At 42.2% G+C, this 22,518-nt stretch overlaps 1 protein-coding gene across 4 annotated transcripts in view; it reads right to left on the reverse strand.

The window, feature by feature from the left end:
* LOC127413507 (stromal membrane-associated protein 1-like) overlaps nucleotides 1-22,518 on the reverse strand; it is a 153,757-nt gene that overhangs the window by 92,515 nt on the left and 38,724 nt on the right. For all 4 annotated transcript variants that reach the window (XM_051650703.1, XM_051650702.1, XM_051650701.1 and 1 more), the window contains exons 2-3: nucleotides 17,361-17,494; nucleotides 9,336-9,421 (exon numbers count right to left, since the gene is read on the reverse strand). In XM_051650703.1, coding sequence (XP_051506663.1) covers nucleotides 9,336-9,421; nucleotides 17,361-17,494 — 220 coding nt within the window. The remainder of the gene's footprint in view (nucleotides 1-9,335; nucleotides 9,422-17,360; nucleotides 17,495-22,518) is intronic.

Consider the following 22,518-nt stretch of genomic DNA (forward strand, 5'->3'; position numbering starts at 1 on the left):
ATATTTTTGAGTCTACTTTCTTCACTGAATTTTTCTGTCTGCACGGAAGCAACACAAGCGTGTGGCTGTGTATACACAGCTTACAGAGAACACTGTTCCCGATCCTGCCGAGCAAGCGGAGCCCTTTGTCTGGGCCGGGGAAACGCAAAAGGAAAAGGGGAAACAGAGCCGGCGTTCTCATCAGAGAAAGACGCCGCGCAAATCGACCCCCGCTACCCAGTATTCTACTGGCAAATGTTCAGTCTCTGGATAACAAGCTCTGCGAGCTGAAAGCGCAGATCTCTTTCCAACGAGATACAAGGAACTGCTGCATTATCTGCCTTACGGAAACTTGGATGTCTGCGGAGATTCCAGACTCAGCCATTGAACCCACGGGGTTCTCCGTGCACCGAGCGGACAGAGCGAAAGACCTCTCAGGTAAAAGCAGAGGAGGTGGCGTATGTTTTATGATCAACAAATCCTGGTGTGATCAGAGGAACGTACATTCCATCAAGTCTTTCTGCTCTCCTGATCTGGAATTTCTTATGCTTCTGTGTCGACCATTCTGGCTCCCGAGGGAATTCACAGCGATCATTATCACAGCTGTGTACATCCCCCCACAAGCCGACACAGACCGGGCACTCAAGGAACTGTATGGGAGTATAAGTGAGCAGGAAACCGCGCACCCTGAGGCCGCGTTCATTGTGACCGGGGACTTTAATAAAGCCAGTTTAAAATCAGTCGCACCAAAATACCACCAGCACATTAGTTTCAACGCACGAGGGGACCGGGTTTTGGACCATTGCTACTCTCCCTTCCGGGATGACTACAAATCCCTCCCCCGCCCACCATTTGGCAAATCGGACCACTCTTCCATTCTGCTTCTGCCCACTTACAGGCAGAAATTGAAACAGGAAGCACCCACCCTCAGAACGATCCAGTGCTGGTCGGACCAGTCAGACTCTATGCTACAAGACTGTTTTGATCACATGGACTGGGAGATGTTCTGGTCCGCCTCTGATGACGACATCGAGCTTTACGCTGATAGCGTAATGTGTTTCATCAGAACGTACATAGAGGACGTGGTTCCGACCAGAACAATACGGATCTATCCGAATCAGAAACCTTGGATTAATAGCGATGTTCGCGCGGCACTTAATGTGCGGACCTCTGCTTTAATTCTGGGAATGCGGAGGAGCATAAACAAGCCAGTTATTGCGGAGGAGCATAAACAAGCCAGTATTAAGAAAATCAGAACCGCAAAACGCCAGTAGAGGAGTAAGATTGAAGGACAGTTTAACACCACCAACTCTAGAAGCATGTGGCAGGGAATTAACATCATCACAGACTTAAAAGGAATAAAAACTCCGCCATGAACACCGCTGCCTCTCTCCCGGATGAGCTAAATACTTTTTATGCTTGTTTTGAGGGAAATAACACCGTCCTCGCGGTGAGAGCTCTCGTGGCTGAAGCTACAGAGGTTAGTTCACTCTCCGTCTCTGTAGCGGATGTAACCCGATCCTTCCGACGGGTGAATATCCGCAAAGCCGCGGGTCCAGACGGCATTCCGGGCCGCGTCATCAGAGCGTGCGCAAACCAGCTGGCTGGTGTTTTTACGAACATTTTCAACCTTTCCCTCTCTTTGTCTGTAGTCCACACATGCTTTAAAACATCCATCATTGTGCCTGTTCCAAAACAATCAAAAATAACTTGCTTAAATGACTGGCATCCTGTTGCTTTGACCCCCATCATCAGCAAATGCTTTGAGAGACTAATCAGAGATTACATCTGCTCTGTGCTGCCTCTCTCTCTTGACCCGCTGCAGTTTGCTTACCGCAATAACCGCTCCACTGATGATTCCATTGCATCTACAATACACACTGCTCTCTCCCACCTGGAAAAAAAGGACACTTATGTGAGAATGCTGTTTGTAGACTACAGCTCAGCATTCAACACCATAGTGCCCTCCAAGCTAGATGAGAAACTCCGGGCTCTGGGCTTAAACAGCTCGCTGTGCAGCTGGATCCTGGACTTCCTGTCAAGCAGACGCCAGGTGGTTAGAATAGGCAGCAACATCTCCTCCTCACTGACCCTCAACACTGGAGCCCCACAGGGCTGTGTTCTCAGGCCACTCCTGTATTCCCTGTACACACATGACTGTGTGGCAACACATAGCTCCAATGCCATCATTAAGTTTGCTGATGACACGACGGTGGTAGGTCTGATCACTGACAATGATGAAACAGCCTACAGAGAGGAGGTGCACACTCTGACACACTGGTGTCAGGAGCACAACCTCTCCCTCAACATCAGTAAGACAAAGGAGCTTGTGGTGGACTTCAGAAGAAAAGACAGAGAACACAGTCCCATCACCATCAATGGAGCACCAGTGGAGAGAGTCAGCAGCTTCAAGTTCCTGGGTGTCCACATCACTGAGGAACTCACATGGTCCATCCACACTGAAGTCGTTGTGAAGAAGGCTCATCAGCGCCTCTTCTTCCTGAGACAGTTGAGGAAGTTTGGAATGAACCGCCACATCCTCACACGGTTCTACACCTGCACTGTAGAGAGCATCCTGACTGGCTGCATCTCCGCCTGGTACGGCAATAGCACCGCCCACAACCGCAAAGCACTGCAAAGGGTGGTGCGAACTGCCAGACACATCATCAGAAGTGAGCTTCCCTCCCTCCAGGAAATATATACAAGGCGGTGTGTAAAAAAAGCTCGGAGGATCATCAGAGACTCCAGCCACCCGAGCCATGGGCTGTTCTCACTGCTACCATCAGGCAGGCAGTATCGCAGCATCAGGACCCGCACCAGCCGACTCCATGATAGCTCCTTCACCCAAGCAATCAGACTTCTGAACTCTTGATCTCCCACGATCAAATACATCAGCACTGCACTTTATTACCCTTACTCTTATATCTCACACCGGACTGTCATAAATTATATTATTATTATATTATATTCTCTCTTAACAACTTACTATCAACCGACAGCCTGAATGTCAATACAGTACAATAGTGTACATTCTCTATATACTTTTTTATATTTTTATTGAATGTGTATCTATATAGTACGTATTGTATACTGTACAGTGTATGTTATTATTTGTATATTGTTGAGTGTAATTATGTGTATATCAGATGTTTAAATTGTGCTGTGTTAATTTGATGTTATTGTAAATTGGTACTGTCTCATCACTGTCACGACTGCTATGTTGATGGGAACTGCACCCAAGAATTTCACACACCATTGCACTTGTGTATATGGCTGTGTGACAATAAAGTGATTTGATTTGATTTAATGCATGTGAACCCTTTTAACGGTGTGAATTTATACAGTGACAACCAAGTCCTAAGACGGCCAGTTCCTGTTGGATTTACACTATCATGAATCCTTGACCAAAATACAATCATACATCAGATGAAATATGGATCAGGGTGAAGAAACAGTTGGCAGCAAGAGAAAGCATCCAAGAGAGGGGGAAAGAGAATAAAGGATGGAAGAGTTCTGAGTCAGTATCAACCCAGTTCAGTACAACAGATCGACACGTGATCGTCAGGAAGAGAGCAGAAATGGATTGCGGGAGGCAGGGGTTTGTAGTGGCATGGTGAACCATGGGGGAAACGACACACAAATCTGCCTGAGTCACAGTGAACTGCATGAAAGAAAGTTATACTGTTAAAAAGAAACCAATTGAACTTTATGAGAAAAAGAGAAAGGACGAGCAGCCACATTAAATGAAGGTATCTCAGCCATACACAATGAGCAAATCTATTTCAAACAGAAGAAAGAGTACTTTTTAACAAATTTCCTCTTTTCTCACCGATCTGACATTCACATTAACACACCCAACTCCTCCATTAGTGAGATCATGACAAGAAAAGAGAGGTGGTAAGCGGGAAGAGAAGGTGAGAGAGTGAGTGAGAGAGACCCCCACACTAGAGCACAAAAGATCCACATTTTGAAAGCACACCAGTGATAAAGCAAATTCCATCAAAGCAGGTTTGTGGAGGAAGCTCACCTCCGCGGTCCAGATTAATCCATTTTGACGGTTAAGAAAATTGTAACTCATCGGTCAGCATACAAATGAAGCCATTTCCATAGCCACACCAAATGTAGGAGTGCTGATAACAGGCAGCAGATACCAGAGAAATTCAATTAGGTTTTCTGAAAGAGACAATGAGGAGAATATGGAATTGTCCAGACCGTCACACACACCCAATTAGACTGATGGTGTGAAATAGGATGGAAGAGGATACCAGAGGCAAGAGGAATGCAGCAGAGGACGAAAAGGGAGAGAAGAAAGTAGGAGTAGCTTGGGTTTCTCTCAGGTCTCAGTGGTGAGGTGGTTCCCGTTCAGTTCTGCGCTATGTGAAGGTGCTGAAAACAGCAGTGGTGCCTCTGAATTCACACAAAAAAGTTTGCAAGACTTGCAAACTTTCACATTCACCAAAGTCTACAGGATTTTCCGAAAGGGAGTTTGTGAGATTGTGAAAGAATAATGCCAAATGAAATACATTTTGTAAAAAAGTATAATTTTTAAATGCTAATTAAAAGCAAATTAGTACAACCAAAATAATGATTTATTCCGATATTATCCTTACAAAACATACTGTGCCGTTATCATGATACATGACCAAAAATCCATGGTAGCTTCATGTGCAAACAACCATGACAGTATCATGGTAATTTTTTGTTCTTTTTTTAATGTACATAAAAAAGTCATTAAATTTATTATTACTTATATAATATTAATTTAAAGGAGTATTACTCTTATTACTTAAAAACAGCTTCCACTCTTCTGGGAAGGCTTTCAACTACACTGTATTTAGTAACATGGCTACCATGATACGCACCCATTTAGACACTGGAGCTTTAGCGAGGTTAGGCACTGACTATGTTTACATGGACACCGTAAATCCATTAATTGTAAGAAAGCTGCTTAAGGTTCAAAATCGGTGTATGGGTTTACATGAGCTGTGTTCGTGGCTTTCACTTTACTCCCGTATACATGAGACTCAGTCAGTAAGCAGCTTCCTCCACAGCAACATAATTTTCCTGTGATGCTTGTGTAAATAACAAACATGGGATCAGAGGAAGATTTTACTTTTTTATTCTCTTTTTCTTTGCTTTCTTTCCAGATATTCCAGAATTGTTGCTGTATTTGTTTCATTCACTTTCTATAGCGACCTGCAGTGTAATTGCGCTGCAATACAAGAGGGGGGATTCCCTCTTATAAAATTCCGGGATTTCCCCAACGTAAGAGCGCATATACACGAACGTGAGTGACAGTCAGTATTTTACATTGGTGTGTACAAATGGGTATAGTTTATAATTAGTTGAGATTTTCACATTGTACTTCCAGAAAAATGTTATTCTTTCTGCTGTGTTGACATTTAGTGTGCTTCTCAATTGGAAGGCTGCAGCCTAGTTAGGCTGTGTGCTTCCTAGAACAATTCTTCTGAGGCTGTAGGCTAGGCTCCTCTTCAGCATTCAGCACATGCACTCCTAAAAAAAAAAACCTGTTAGAATGCAACTTATGCGTTTACATGACCACAATGAGCCACATTCTTCGGGAGAAGACTAGGTGTGTTAAATCGCTTTCTCATAATCTTTTAAACGGCATGAGGAAATCAGCGATCTTGTTTACATGATGTTTCAGAATGCAGCTTTCTGCAAAAACCCTGGAATAAACCTTTTTTTAAGTGCATGTAAACGTGGTCACTGATGTTGAGCGATGGGGCCTGGCTCACACTTTCCATTCCAGTTCACCCCAAATATGTTCAATGGGGTTCAGGTCTGGGCTTTGTGCAGGCCAGTCATATTCTTCCACATCAGACACAGCGACTAAATTTCTTTACGGACCTCGCTTTATTCTTAGGGTGTGTTCATCCTGGAATAGAAAAGGACCCACCCTCAAACTGTTGCCACAAAGCTGGAAGGACACAATGCCCTAGATCAGTTTTTCCCAACCTTTTTTCTGCCACGGCACACTTTTTACGACTAAAATAATTCTACGGCACACCACTATCCCACATAGGCTAACCATCATCAATATTTTTCCTTTTCAAGAACTTGTCCATGTTTTCTGTCTGTCTTAGTAGCGTGTTTACTTGTAATGTTTGAAATTCGGCTATGCAAAAAAAAGAAAAAGAAATAATAAAAAAAAAAATGTAAAAAAAATGAGCTATTTTACTGATTCAAGTTTATTCAGATTTACAACTGTGCAGAATTAGCTGCAAAATAAAGAGTATTTTGCTTCTGTTTCACAAATTTGTTTTTGGCACAATGGTTGGGAAACACTGCCCTAGATTACCAATGTATGCGGTAGCATTATGATTTGACTTCACTTGAATTAATGGAGTAACCAAACTTATAAATAGAATGGGTTGTCCACATACTTATGGCCATATAGTGTATTTAGGCTGCTCATATGGGAAAATCAGACTTGAATCCAACCAGCGTTGTATTCTGATTTCATTCTGAATAATAATTTACTGTCAACTCTTTAGACTGTCAATATACATGTTCCATAACCCCAAAACATTTACATTAAAGCTCCACTATGTAACTTTTGTCCCTCTAGCGGTTAAAAAATAAAACTGCGTGTGTCTTGCGGAAGAACATTGTTTTGGCTGTGCTTCGGCTCTGCTCCTCTGAGCAGATGAATGTGGTTCAAGGGATCTGTGTCCACATGGATACAGGATATCTTATCAGAGCAAATGGACAAATACAGTTGAAGTCAGAAGTTTACACACACTTAGGTTTAAGTCATTAAAACTAATTTTTAACCACTCCACAGATTTCATATTAGTAAACTATAGTTTTGGCAAGTCGTTTAGGACATCTACTTTGTGCATGACACAAGTAATTTTTCCAACAATTGTTTACAGACGGATTGTTTCACTTTTAATTGACTATATCACAATTCCAGTGGGTCAGAAGTTTACATACATTTAGTTAACTGTGCATTTAAGCAGCTTGGAAAATTCCAGAAAATTATGTCAAGACTTTAGACAATTAGCCATTTACCTTCTGATAGGAGGTGTACTGAACTGGAGGTGCATCTGTGGATGTATTTTAAGGCCTACTTTCAAACTCAGTGCCTCTTTGCATGACATAATGGGAAAATCAAAAGAAATCAGAGAAGACCTCAGAAAAGAATTGTGGACCTCCACAAGTCTGGCTCATCCTTGGGAGCAGTTTTCAAATGCCTGAAGGTACCATGTTCATCTGTACAAAAAAATAGTGAACGTAGTTTGGTACAAAGTGCAAATCAATTCCAGAACAACAGCAAAAGGACACTGTGAAGATGCTGGAGGAAACAGGTAGACAAATATCTACATCCACAATGAGTCCTATATCGACATAACCTGAAAGGCTGCTCAGCAAGGAAGAAGCCACCGCTCCAAAACAACCATAAAAAAACTATACAGTTTGCAAGTGCACATGGGGAGAAAGATCTGACTTTTTGGAGAAATGTCCTCTAGTCTAATGAAACAAAAATTTAACTGTTTGGCCATAATGACCATCATTGTGTTTGGAGGAAAAAGGGTGAGGCTTGCAAGCCGATGAACACCATCCCAGCTGCGAAGCATGTGGGTGGCAGTGGCAGGTTGTGGGGGTGCTTTGCAGGAGGGACTGGTGCACTTCAAAAAATAGATGGCATCATGAGGAAGAAAAATTATGTGGCTATATTGAAGCAACATCTCAAGACATCAGCCAGGAAGTTAAAGCTTGGTCACAAATGGGTCTTCTAAATGGACAATGACCCCAAGCATACCTCCAATGTTGTTGAAAAATGGCTTAAGGACAACAAAGTCAAGGTACTGGAGTGGCCATCACAAAGCTCTGACCTCAATCTGATAGAAAATTTGTGGGCAGAACTGAAAAAGCATGTGCGAGCAAGGAGGCCTACAAACCTGACTCAGTTACACCAGTTCTGTCTGAAGGAATGGGCCAAAATTCCAGCAACTTATTGCGAGAAGCTTGTGGAAGGCTACCCAAAAAGTTTGATCCAAGTTAAACAATTTGAAGACAATGCTACCAAATACTAACAAAGTGTATGTAAACTTCTGACCCACTGGGAATGTGATGAAAGAAATAAAAGCTGAAATAAATCATTCTCTCTACTATTATTCTGACATTTCACATTCTTAAAATAAAGTAGTTATCCTAACTGACCTAAGACAGGGAATGTTTTCTACAATTAAATATCAGGAATTGTGGAAAACTGAGTTTAAATGTATTTGGCTAAGGTGTATGTAAACTTCTGACTTCAACTGTAAATAACGAAAGAAAGGAAAAGATGGATATCCGAAAACATGTCATCTGAGCAGGTAAGTGCTATATCTTATGCTGTTGTTTTGCCTTATTTGAAACATTGATGTTTTCAAATAAATGACTACAAAAGTTAGGCAAAGTTCGTTAACATTAGACATAACGATTGCTAATCTTATAAAGTCAAACGTTGTTAAGTTTTTATAACTGCAGGATATTCTGGCCAAACAGACCACATTAGTAACTAATTTATAGATTGTCATTGTTACCAACCAGTGGTCATCATTTCAAGACTCACATGTCCTTGGCAAACCTAGGACTAAAGCATTTATTAATATAAATGATTGCCGTTATAAAGAAATATACACACGTGTGCTAGTAAATGAAAAGTTCTGCAACGATTACATTATAATTATTGTATTCCGCTACACATACACAGACGTGTGTGTGTGTGTGTGATTACACAATTATACATAAACCATATCAATAAAATATTTTACCTGTTGAGTAAGAAAAAAAGCCATCTCTGGGTCGCTTTTAAATCCTTTCAGATCCGGAGTTTTCGCCACATCTGAAAAGCCAAGCCGATGTTGATTCAAATTTTATTACGGACTCTGTCTCTTTCCCTTTTTTGCTTGAAGTCTTTGCTCTTTTCGGGGTTTCTTTGTTTTAACAACCAGTGATTCCCCAGAGGTTTGCCATTTTGAATGATCCATGGTCAATTTTTCTCGTTCATTGTGACACAAACAAACTTTCAGCTTCAGCTACTCCCACACCATACACACGCTACAGTAGCCGGAGCTTATTGTCTCAGTGTACAAATACGACATCAACACGCACGAGCAAATTACGTATGTGTGCAATTTCCCGCTAAATCCGTCTTGACAGCCCTAAAATATAAATTCTTATTATAGGTTTATCAAAGTGTATTTGGGTAAAGACATGATTTGGAAGATGGATTTTGGTTGCACTCTCTCATTAATAACATTTTGTTATTTTTTAACAAAAAAAAAAAAAAAAGTTACATAGTGTAGCTTTAATAACACACAAACACACAGACACAAGGATACTGGTCGGTTTGTGGTCGTCTGAAATTTTCTGGGAGATGAGCTTCATACAGTTGTCTTGCCTTGGTGTTGCCCATGCTTTGCACACTCTAAACAGAGAAGAGAAAGAAAAGAGGTTAATAGGAAAACAAGATCACAAAACATCTAGTAAAATTTAGCAGCCCGCAGCAATAAACAGGGTCAAAGCTGAAAAGAGTAAAAATTCAAATGCAATGATGTAACCCAACTGACATCTAGATTCTTCTTTCAAAGCTTGAAGAAAACTAATAATACAGGATCAGGGAACTATAAAGCATATCATGTACAGAAATGTAAACCATATATTGTTCAGGACTTCTTTAAGTAAATAAGCACCTCAGTAAACCCAAGAGCATTTGCCGCCCTCCAGATAGCGAGTTAATCACACACGTATATGACAAAAACTTTGTGCTTTGCGACCCAAACATGTTATTAGACACTAGCTAGTGGCTAGTAAATATTCAGATATTACTCGCAACAGATTGAGTTGTGTAGTGGTGAAGAAGATCCTTTTACTGAATAAGAAGCTGGCAATTAAGAAGCTGGATTCAGCCTTGTCTTTTATAGCGTGTTGTGTCTTATGATTGTGCACTCTGAAGGAAATTGAACTTATTTGGCGCAGTGGGTCCTGAGGTGTCGTGATCGCGGTGTCACCATCACTGTAGCTGAGCCGTGATATGCCATGATTACATTTACATTGCATTTAATGACGTCAACTCTGATTTTGCTTAAACTTTACCACACTGTTTTCACAACATTCTTTAAAGCATGGCTAGACACAGTTTAATGTACCTGTTGGACGTCTGTTAGAATGTAAGTGTTTATCTTCTAACAGACAAAGGTAGAAGGTAGATTTGAATTTGAAAAAGCGTACAAAACAAAACTTGTACAAGCAAGTCATACACATTATGCAAATAAAAGTTTCCTTTTGCTTCGTTTAGTGTATTTTAGGGTTGCACAGTAGTATCGCGATACTAATGCTTCAAAATACTGGCGGTGCCTCAGTATTTTTTAAACTGTAGTACCGTCAATACAGTAGTACGAAGTTCTGTTGTATGTGCGGTAGTAAATATTATTTTCGCTAAAACCTTCATTTGAATCAGACCCATGTCTGCAATAACATTAAATTATAGTCTTTTCAAGTGGTGTCTACTTCACGCAGTGCCCTTTAATTTTAGAATTTGCCCCTTATATGATATTGTTTATTTTTCAATGAGTGGTTTTACCATGCTTCAAACACACACGTCTGAATGGATAATATGGACGTGTCTCCTAATGGATAATATGGATTTAAGTCAAACTTTGGAGAGTGGGACTTTTTACACAACACAATTCACGTAGCGAGATTTGGAATTATTTTGTGTTTTGCCTGATGAGAACGAGAAAACCCATCTGCCGTATATGTCGACAGAGATTTCAAGCCAAAGGGGGAAACACCAGCCACCTTATTAAACACCTTCGGACACTTCCAACTGCCTTTGCAGAATACACATGGTTTAGTGCCACTTAATTTAACCTAAATGCTTTATCTCAACATTTACAGATTTACTGCTGAACTCGTTTCTTTTTCAATATTTAAAAAAATTATCATCTAAAAAAGTTTGCTAGATTTACGCTGCTAAATAAGGTGGAAACGTGTCATCACATTCTGTGGAAAAAGGTCTATAATGAAACAGCTGCTCAAAATGTCTCAGTTATGTGAAATGTAACCCTGGTTCCCTGGGTGGGAACGTGACGCTGCTTAATCGCATTGGGACACGCCCTGAGTGTCACGTGGTCTGAAGCCCTTGTACAATCACGGCAATGTATTGGCTGTGGTGGTGCTTAACCCTATGGAGCTACATCACGGGCTCCATAAAAGTGCTCGCTTTGGCACCATCGAGTCAGAATTTCTGCAGGAAGGCACGAGCCTATGCAGCTGCTAGAGAGTATGGCAAGCTATGTAGTGTCTAGTTTCCACTCAGGGAACCAGGGTTGTGTTTCAAGTAACTCAGACGTTCCCTTTCTTAGGAACTTGAGCTGGAGTTAAACCCTCTTCCAGATTATAAAATCTAACACCCTGCCACCATACAAAAGTCCTCTAAAGACGCACCTCTTGCAAAAGCCCATGAAGATGCCATGCTCATCGTAGAATGGGCTCAAAAACCCGAAGTCGAAGGTAAAGCGTGCTTCGTAAGCACTTGAAATTGCATCAGTAAGCCAGAGAGACAGTCTTTGCTTGTACACCGAAACCCCCCCCCATTATGGCCACCAAAGCACACAAACAACTGCTCTGACTTACACCACTGGCTAGTATGGTCAGCATACACTCGCAGCACCTGAACTGGAAAATGCATATTTAATCTTTCATACTTCTCCAACTCAAATGGGGGAGGATAGAAAGCCTGAAAATTAATAGTCTACAAGCGAAATGATGTAAAAATGAACCTTAGGTAAATAGCCCAAATAAGGTCTTAACACCAGTCTTAAACACCCTGGTGCAAAATAAGGGATTGATCGACAGGGCATGCAAATCACCAACCCTTTTAAAAGATCCAATGCTATTAGCAGGGCCGTTTTAAGAGTCTTATCAGCGACTGTTGCAAAGGGCTCAAACGAAGCACCCGAGAGCGCCTCTAAAACAACAGATCAATTCCATAAGGGAATGCGGACGGGACGAAAAGGCCTGCGTATCCCATACATAAAACGAGAGACAAGAGAAAGTCTATCGACAGAGACTCCATTGATAAGCGCATGCTCAGCTGCTATAGCGACAACATGGACTTCAAGCGTTGCAAGGGCAACCCCGGCCCAAAATCGCTCTTGCAAAAAATCCAGCACTGTACCGACAGGGCAGTGAACTGGATTTTCACCTCACGCCGAACACCAAGAAGCAAAAATACACTACTTCAATGTATAAAGTTTTCTAGTTGATGGAGCTCTAGTGTTCAGAATGCTATGCTATAGTTTGATCGGTGGGAATGCGTAAAGACGCATTGTCAGCCACTGATGCGCCAACGCATTGATGCCCAGAGGTGCCGGGGGTGAGAGGGGAAACAAGAGGGGACAGTGTGACGTCTCACTCTAAGCGAAAAGAACCACTCTGCCAAACCTTTTCTAGATTTGTTCCATAATCAGAGGATGTAATGTCCACTCTCCAGGCATCAAGCCCTGTCTGGACAGGAGATCCGCCCCCAAATTCAACCGGCCCAGGACATGCACGGCTCGTAGAGACAGCACATTATCCCATGCCCACAGAAGAATGTGCCGTGCCAGTCTCAGCATGGCATGAGAACGCACTCCTCCCTGGCGACTGATGTAGGATACCACCGTCCTGTTGTCCGACTGGATGAGGATATGGATGCCATGTTAGGATTTTTTTTTTTAAAGCCAGCAGCACCACAAACATCTCCAGACAGTTTATGTGCTAATACTGCCGCTGGCCCATCCAAACCCTGTAGGCTAGATGACCCTCGTATACAGCGCCCCAACCCGTGGAGGCGGCGTCTGTCGTTATAACTTTGTGGCGACACACCTGTCCCAACGGAACGCCAGACATCAAAAGGTGGGTCTGTTTCCATGGTAACAGAGTTCGTTAGCACCCACATGTCTCTTTGAAAAGACAGAACGCATGCATCAGTGGTTGAAGTCCCTTTGTGGAGTTCATTCATCACTAAAAATGTCTCGCATGCAACATGTCTAAGGGAATGACAGCGGAATCCGTGATCATGATCCCAAAAAGCCTGTAAAATGTTCTTGCAGGGAGAATGCATCCCACTCTGAACATCACTAGACACTGGTGAAATGACATGAACTGGAGACAGACGCACCTGCATCGCTCGTGAATCCAGCTCCACCCCTAGAAACAGAGTCTGTTACCCTGGCAACAGGGCACTCTTGTCTAGGTTACACACAGCCCTGGATCAAACGGCTGAGAACGACATCTCAATGTTGGGCAGCCAGAGTCTCAGAGTGGACAAACACCAATCAATCGTCGAAATAATTCAAAACGCGTATGCCTTGAATCCTCAAGGGTGTCAAAGCTGCATCCATGCATTTTGTGAAAGTTCATGGTGCCATTGCAATTCCGAACGGTAGGACGCAAATTTATATGCTTGCCCCCAAAAGCAAATCTGAGAAAGAGCCTGTCCTTTGGCACAATCTGAATATGGAAATAAACATCCTTCAAATCTATTGATCACAAACCAGTCCCCCAGCTGCACTCGTTTCTGCGTGAATATTCAGAATTGACATTTTATTACATCTAAATTCAAACATCTCAATAATCCAGAATGGGACACAAGCCGCTGTCTTTTTTCAGGACCAGAAAATAATGGCTGTAAAAGCCACATTCTCTGAGAATGGGGATTCTCATCAATTGTCCCTTTTTCAAAGAGAGAGTGAATTTCCCGAATTAAAAACGGGGCTTCCTGAACAGAAACGTCTGTCGGAACAACCCCATTGAACACCGGCGGAGCCTGTCTGAATTGAATTACATAACCATGCTTTATCATTCAAAGTACCCAGTTCAAAATGCCCTACAGCTGCCAAGCCGACAGACGGGCAGACAGAGGGATTAATGCATGGCTCTTGCCTGCAGCGCAACCTGTAACCAATAGATGGTGTGCTTTGCTTACTTTTGGCGACTGCCCCAGAAAAAGTGGCGCAGCAGAGGGAAGCCTTCCCACCTCCAATACTGTGGCTGGTTGTAGGGAATTTGACAATATTTTTGCCTTTATTGTATTTAGGCCTAAATTATGGATGCCCTAAAATGTATCTACAGCAGGGATGCTGACAGAATAAAAATGTTCCCTAGTATTTGAATGGGTAAAATTGTATGAACACTGGGGGTAATGTTTATTTGAGAAAACTGGTTCGCCTTTAACGACCCCAGCATTCTTTATGGGGGGAAAAACGTGTGGTGCTTATGTTCACTGTGTGCTTGTGTGTACACTTGTGACAGATGAACATAAAATTCTGTTATGCATGTCTCGAAACCTTTGGTCATGGAGACAGAGGCCGAATTCGACAGGCCGTTCGAAAAAACGGTCACTCTGAATGCATTTACAGCAGATGGAAACCAGATAAACCATCTTCCCTAGCATAGAACGGGGAAGAATGTGCGAACATGGAGGGGAATTGAGAGCAAGCAGGCCCGCCACAATGGCCCCAGCATTCTTATGGGGGGACAACGTGTGGTGTTTTTGTACACTTTGTGTTTTATTGTACACTTGTGCTCGATGAACATCAAATTCTGTTTTACATATCTCGAGACCCTTGGTCATGGAGACAGAGGCTGAATTCGGGAAGTTTTTTTAAATTATGTTAGCTCTCCAACAAGCTGTGGGGGAAAACCAAACCATATTCTGGTTGCCGGACGTTTGAGGCACGTACAACGGTGAACTCATTCCGATACTGACTGAAGGGTAAAACAGGAAAGAAATGGATAAGTTTATCCGGTCTAATTAATTAATTCACTGAATGGGAGCTCATCCTTCGTTACACAGCAAGCCCGTAGGCTCATGTGTAGACCTATTTATATCGTACACTGAGTTATATTACACGTGCCCCGAGTCCCTTGGTCATGGAGGCAGAGGCCAAACTCAGGCTGAAAATATTCAATGCTCGTTCACCAGCGTAATTTACAGGGGAAACTGAGCTAAATTGGTGTACTGAAAAACGGGTTAGACACTAAATCGATCCCAGCTTATAATGGGGGAACAACGTGTAGTACCCGGATAGCGCAAAACACCCTCGCGAACAAAAGCATTGCCCTGACCAAGTCGTTCCCCAGCGTGAGGAAAATTCCAAACAGAGCCGATATTAGCTCAAAGTCATTCCTTAATGCGATGTGCTTGGTTGGACTGCAAAACCATCGTGTGTCGATCCAACAGCTGACTGAAAAGAGCGACATCCGTGCCACCACCTAAAAATTGAGCAGAGATAGCAGTGCGCGTCTCTTGTCTCACCAGAATGCCCGCGAGGTCCACGAATGGGCGAAAGATAAAAGAAACGAGTTAAAATACCTCGCATCTCCTGATAGAATTGCGAAGAATAATGCACCGACGAGGCACACCGCGCGCTAGTTCACAAACACTCTGTTGGGGAATATTCTCTTATTCCAGCCCCCTTGTTCTGCGGCCGGGCTCACCGGCCCATGCATGATCCCCTCTGCTGCGAGCAGTTTGAACGGGGAGGGGAGAGAGAGAGAGAAAGGTAGAGGCCACTCCTCCATTGCCTTATTCATGTGCATTCTTCCAGAACGACAATAGGGACAAAGGGGCCAATTTGTTCCTTACCTTCCAACAACAAATTCTCTCATACAGCGTTTTTTTAATGGCGATGGCTCAAGACGCACATGGGAACTTTTTCGCACGCTCTGTTCTTCAGAAAATGGCCGCCGAGCTAGGGCTCAGAGCATGTCTAACAAGACTTCTAAACCCGACGAAATTTCACAACTTTCCAAATTAGCAGTGTATCAATGAAATCAAAGACTGGATGACCAGAAATTTCCTTCTACTCAATTCCGACAAAACTAATTATTTACTAATTATTGAACCAAATAATTTGACTCTCGATGGATGTACTGTTACATTGTCTTCTACAGCGAAGAACTTAAGTGTTATATTTGATACCAATCTGTCCTTTGAAAATCAAATTTCCTATGTTTGTAGAACAGCATTCTTACACCACAGAAATATTGCTACATTACAACATGCTCTCTGTTGCTGATGCTGAAAAAATGAATTCATGCATTCATGACCTCAAGACTAGATTATTGTAATGCATTACTGAGAGGATGTACTACAAATTCAATAAAAAAACTTCAATTTAAATGCAGCTGCCAGAGTACTGACTAGAACCAAGAATATGATCATATTAGCCCCATTCTATCGTCGTTACATTGGCTACCTCTTCAATTTTGTATTAATTTTAAAATTCTGTTAACTGCATCCAAAGTTTTGAATGGTCTAGCTCCACAGTACTTAAGTGACCTTCTGTCAGGCTATATTCCATCACGTTCATTACGATCACAAAATTCTGGCCTGTTAATAGTTCCTAGAATATCAAAATCCACAAAAGGAGGTACATCCTTTTCCTATTTGGCTCCTAAACTATGGAATAGTCTCTCTAACACTGTTTGGGACACAGACACACTCACTCAGTTTAAGTCTAGACTAAAGACTCATCCATTTAGCCAGGCATACACCTAATTTATCCATCAACTCACAATTAGGCTGCTTTAGTAAGGTCTGCCTGAACCAGAAACATTTCTCAGAAAAATTTCTAATAATCTATAACTCTGCAATAAATTGAATGGCATCTACGCTAATATTATTCAATTTGTTCAATCTCAACCTTGGGATTCATATCCCAAGCCAGATCCAGCTCCGTTCCTACTTGGTGTCGGACTCCACTGCTACGTGTCGCTGAGTGTTGACGAGATGTTTTGTTTTCCTTGCCACAGTCGCCTTCGGCTTGTTCACCGGGGTTCTAAATACAATTATTATTTAATTATTTATTTTTATACACAATTTACAATAATATTTAATCAAATTATACAATGATGACTAAGACTTCGTAGAAGTTAAAAGCACTATACAAATGACTGGACTTGACATGTTATGATATGGAGACATCACTAAATAGCCTCATGAATGACTGTATGAGTAGTTTTCTTTCATGTGTTGATGAATTTCCTATTGAATTTTGGGCAGAAAGGGCTTGTCCCTTTTTGTTAAAAACGCAGTTTAAGCCAAAAGCATTCTTGCGCTAAAAAAGGTTAGACGCGGTGCAACACATATAACAGAACCCGTGTCTCGAGAAGCGCTACTAAAAGTTGACTTTCTTTTTCACCTGAAACAGTGTCTTAAAAAACACTACACTGCTTGGCGACACACTGAAAAAACAGCTGGACGTGGCACAACAGTCAAAAACATCCATCTAGTGCAGATTTACATAAAAAAAAAAAAAACAGACGAACAAAAAAAATCTGTGTGAACAGCCCTTTACACACACTAACAAACACACCTGTATCTGCTCGGGGGTCCATTGGTCCAGGTTGACTGATTTGACACGTGATATATGCACTCCCAGGTTCCGGTGGATTCCAGCACAGCGGATACAAATAAACACACCCAGATTCCAAGAGGCCCATCGAGGTCCTGCAGAGAAAGAGAAAGCAAGTTGATTTTAAACCTGGAGTAAACTACTGTACTTCTCATTATCTGAAACTGATAAGCCAAATCATAACAGGCAGTGAAGAAACAAGGGTTTAAAATAAATCTCTGCTGCTACCTCAAACTGCCTTGTAAATCTGCCCCTCTAAGGCACTGAATAAACTGTATTCTGATTTGATTGCAAAAAAACAATATCTAAACCATCAAATTTTGCTGTCGCAACAATTCAATCATGACTGTTATCTAAGTGTAGATGAGAGCAGCAGGTAGCCCACCTGCTTATTGATTCGACACAGTCAGTAGACAGACAATATACAGTGCATTCATAAAGTGTTTAGAACCCTTCATTTTTTTCACTTTGTTGTTGCAGCCTTATGCTAAAATGCTTTAAATTATTATGATTTTTTTTTTCCACATCAATCTACACTCCATACTCCATAATGACAAAGTGAAAACCAGATTTTTGATAACTTTGCAAATTTATTAAAATGAAAAAAACTGAAAGATCACATTGACATAAGTATTCAGACCCGTTGTTATGACACTTGAAATTTAGCTCAGGTGCATCCCATTTCTCTGGATAATCTTTGAGATGTTTCTACACTTTGATTGGAGTCCACTTGTGGCAAAAGGCTACAAAAATATTTTGCTTGCATTGAAGGTTCCCAAGAGCACAGTGGCCTCCATAATTCTTAAACAGAAGTTTGGAACAACTAGGACACTTCCTAGAGCTGGCCGCACGGCCAAACTGAGCAATCGGGAGAGAAGGGCCTTGGTAAGAGAGGTGACCAAGAACCCGATGATCACTCTGGTTGAGCTCCAGATATCATGAGTGGATATGGGAGAAACTTGCAAAAGGACAACCATCACTGCAACACTCCACCAATCTGGGCTTTAGAGCAGACTGGCCAGATGCAAGCCTCTCCTCAGTTCAAGACACATGAAAGCCCACTTGGAATTTGCAAAAAAAACACCTAAAGGACTTCTCAGACTGTGAGAAACAAGATTCTCTGGTCTGATGAAACTGTTTGGCCTCAATTCAAAGCATCATGTCTGGAGGAAACCAGGCACTGCTCATCACCTGCACAATACCATCCCAACGGTGAAGTATGGTGGTGGTAGCATCATGCTGTGGGGGTGTTTTCCAGTGGCAGGGACTGGGGGACTGGTCAGGGTTGAAAGAAATTTGAACGCAGCAAAATACAGAGATATCCTTAATGAAAACCTAGTCCATCAAAAATCTGGTTTTTACTTTGTCATTATTGGGTATGGAGTGTAGATTGATGTGAAAAAATAAAATAATTTTAAGCATTTTAGCATAAGGCTGCATAACAAAATGTGAAAAAATGAAGGGGTCTGAATACTTTCTGAATGCACTGTAATCTGCCTCAATGAAACTGCATTGCGAGAATCCAGACCTCATCAGCCACATAAAAAAGTGCATTTTGCAAGAATAGAGTGTGTCTGTGATTAACTTAAGCCTGTGTGTGTAATATTCAGCTCTCAGTGTTGACTGTAATAGCATGGGGGCGGCCCGGTGAAGTCTCTTCCACCGAAATTGCGATGGTTCTCGTGCCGAGCCTGTGCTCCACTGGTTCACGGCCGGGGAAATCTGGAGCCTATCGTAAACCGGCTGCACTTATCCACTGAACTGAGAGCCGAACGGTGACGTAGCGGTTACTGTCTATGTGGTAGTTTCACGTGACGATCTCAAACATAAACAAACCTGGCGCGGCACAGTGTGTTTGTATACAGCTTTTAATCTTGTTTTTGGGGACATATTTAAACATACAGATTAATGCATTCCATCGCTATTACATTGCTCAACAAGATTGTCAGAGACGACATCTATGCTAAAGACGACAGGCAATGTAATTACATTATATTGTATGAACTATGGCTTAACTTGCTAAGTTCTGTAAACTGTTACAGTGGAATCATTATTAACATTGGTGAAGCAGATGGTTGTATTTGGATTTTTGCCATAGCATATAATATTACTGATTGAGAATCCCACAGTTTTACTTAACAGATAGCCGTGATCTTCCAAACTTAGTGAGTAGCTGGTCAAAAATCCCCTTACAGAACAAAACAATGCACAAAATAAGATGGCAACAGTGTAAGAAAAGCTAACAAAGTTGGCAAATATAACAACTTACTGAGATCAGCTGCAGAGGACACCAGCTATTCACTGTTTAGCACGAGCTTTATTGGCTGAATTCAATGCCCCGGTTAGTCAGCAGGCTGGTCGGTGTCCGAGTCCAAAACATTGTTGCTCCGTCGATTTTGCTTATGTCCTTCTTATGGTCCCTGTACTCCCTTAAGTGTTTTTTAATTTGTTTACGATTTGGTCAACTGTCCGATTGAAGGCGGCGTGCATCATTTTGTGCTGCATCTTCATTCAGAGTATTTTTTTCCTTTACAATCTCTCTAGTTTATCTCGGATCTTCGTAAATACCATATCGCAAGTAGAGCACTTGTTTCGTCGTGTTACCTGAACGCTTTTTATGTCTGATAATTTTGTGGGTTTTTTATTGTTGTTATAGAGTGAAGTACTACTCCTTGCTGCAGATGGTAGCTACTGCTGTTGTTTGGGAAAACTTTACCATAGTGACGAAACATTATCCCACCCTCTGTCCTCTGACGTTATCGGTTCCTGCGTAGAGACCAGCAAGCTTTTGGGGCCGGTGCGGAACCAGGATTTCGGCCCCGGAACAGCATTTTCTCTGGTGGAAATACGTGGAACAGTTCAAGAATTCGCACCAGCCCAGGAACCCGCACCCCAGCCATGATGGTGGAAAAGTGCTATCTGTAACCAGACTGGTGATGCTAAGACAGACAGAGACAGAGGTTGCGTATATCTCAACTGTTCAAAGCTTGGTAAGAGATTAAAAGCAAGCTGATAGCAAGAGGGCGACTGGAGCGGGCCTGACAGTTCTCGGCTGGTCAGTTGGTGTTGGTTGGAGCACTGCTCCTGACAGGCTATTAATCACAGGGTTTGCCAGGAAATGGATTTCAGTGGCCCTCTTTGGCTTTATCTTCACCTGTCAGCCATCTTAGGACATGTCCGATTCTCTTCCTCTGTCACACATGCTCTAACGGCATGTAGTCGTATCCTTGGTAGCAGGAAGAAAGGATCTGTATTCTGCCCGCAGGATGCTTGGCATGGGTTTGAATGCCCATCAGGCAACAGTAGAGTAAACCACTGCACTGGCCCTGGCAGTGCCACCCACACAGCTCTTCTATACCTCGTGTACACACACACACACGCACGCACTCAGTGCACACACACAAGGAAACCATTAGCATAACAAACAATACTGCACTGTTTCTTCATTTTCATGCATGTTCATAATTCATCCTGCATGATTACTCCGATTTTGATCTTGCTTCAGTTTGCTATTCAGCTGACAAAAGAGGATGGAAGCGCAGGAACAGGCTGATAAGATTCCCTCGACATGCGGAAAAGCACAAGCAAAAATTGCGGTAATGAGAGAGAGCTGGTTTCGAAGTCTCTTATCTCTCACCCACCCAAACTTCCATTCGGCTGGCTGTTCGGGCTCCATCTGCCACACTCCCAGATTTATTAGCCCAATAAAAGGCTGCAAGATTGTGTCTCACACCGCTGCACCAGGAGCTGCATTGCTCACCCACAATTAAAGAGGGTTAATTTGTCAGTGAGTGGAGCCCGGCACAGTGAAGGGTACAGAGCCCCTGCGAAGGGGAAGTGCTGGATGAACTCTCCACCCTCTCTGCTGAACTGGAACTCTGCAGTGGGGACTGGATATTCTCCTCCAGAGCTTTACCAGATAGGGAATGAAGTAGATCATATCTATGCCAGCAACATATCACCCTGCAGCTCTCACCTGGCTACCCACTGAAGCCAAGCAGGGTTGAGCCTGGCTATTTCCTGGATGGGAGACCTCGTAGGGAAAACTATGGTTGCTGCCATAAGAGGTATTAGGGAGGCCAGCAGGGGCTGTATATTCTGTGGTCTGTGTGAGTCCTAATGCATAAGTATAGTAATGGAGACGCTATACTGTAAAAGGGCACCGTCTTTTGGATGAGACGTTAAACCAAGGTCCTGACTCTCTAAGGTCATAAAAAAAACAAAAAACAAGGCACTTCTCGAAAAGGGAAGGGGTGTAACCCCGGTGTCCAGGCCAAATTTGCCCTTTGGCCTCTATCCATCATGACTTCCTAACAATCCCCTGCATATATGAATTGGCTACATCACTGTACTCTTCTCTCCACCAATAGCTGGTGTGTGGTGGGTGTTCTGGCACACTATGCCTGCTGTTGCATTATCTAGGTGGATGCTGCACACTGGTGGTGGCTTAGATTCCCCCAAAACCATGTAAAAGTGCTTTGAGCACCCAGAAAAGTGCTATTAAATGCAAGGAATTATTATTATTATTATTATTATTATTTATTTTTATTATTAGGCTCCTAGCCTTTTGTTTAATAATGTCAATCTTGGGTCTAAAAGTGATCTAATGCATCACTCCAACCACATTTGGTGTTTGTGGTCGGGGATGCATCTGGCCACAGCACATTTGCAGTGTAAACGATAATGCATCCTGACGTTTCTCAAACAGCGCCGAAAGACTACCTACTCGTGTAACATAATTATGTTGCTAGAACAAGAGTTTTAAAGGAATAGTTGACCCAAAAAAGAAAACTCTGGCATAACTTCCTAACCATCATGCCATTTCAAACCTGTATGGCTTTCTTTAACGCTAAAAACAATTAAATTTCTCACAAGAAGGACATCAAGAAGAACACTGAGAAGAACATAAAAAACAGACATCAAGATTTCCACTAAAAATTGACTTAAAATTTAGGTTGTTTCTCACCAAAACCTATCGTATGCCTATAATAGACTTGGAAATGGCGCACAAGCCACACAGAATACTTTCAGGATATTTTTGCATCCTTTAAGCTTTAAAGTGAGTTACTATCAGCTACAATTGTATTGTGCAAAATGGACTGGGATATTCATTAAAACA

This window comes from Myxocyprinus asiaticus, chromosome 23 (genome assembly GCF_019703515.2).
Source record: "Myxocyprinus asiaticus isolate MX2 ecotype Aquarium Trade chromosome 23, UBuf_Myxa_2, whole genome shotgun sequence".
Classification (NCBI taxonomy): Eukaryota; Metazoa; Chordata; class Actinopteri; order Cypriniformes; family Catostomidae; genus Myxocyprinus; species Myxocyprinus asiaticus.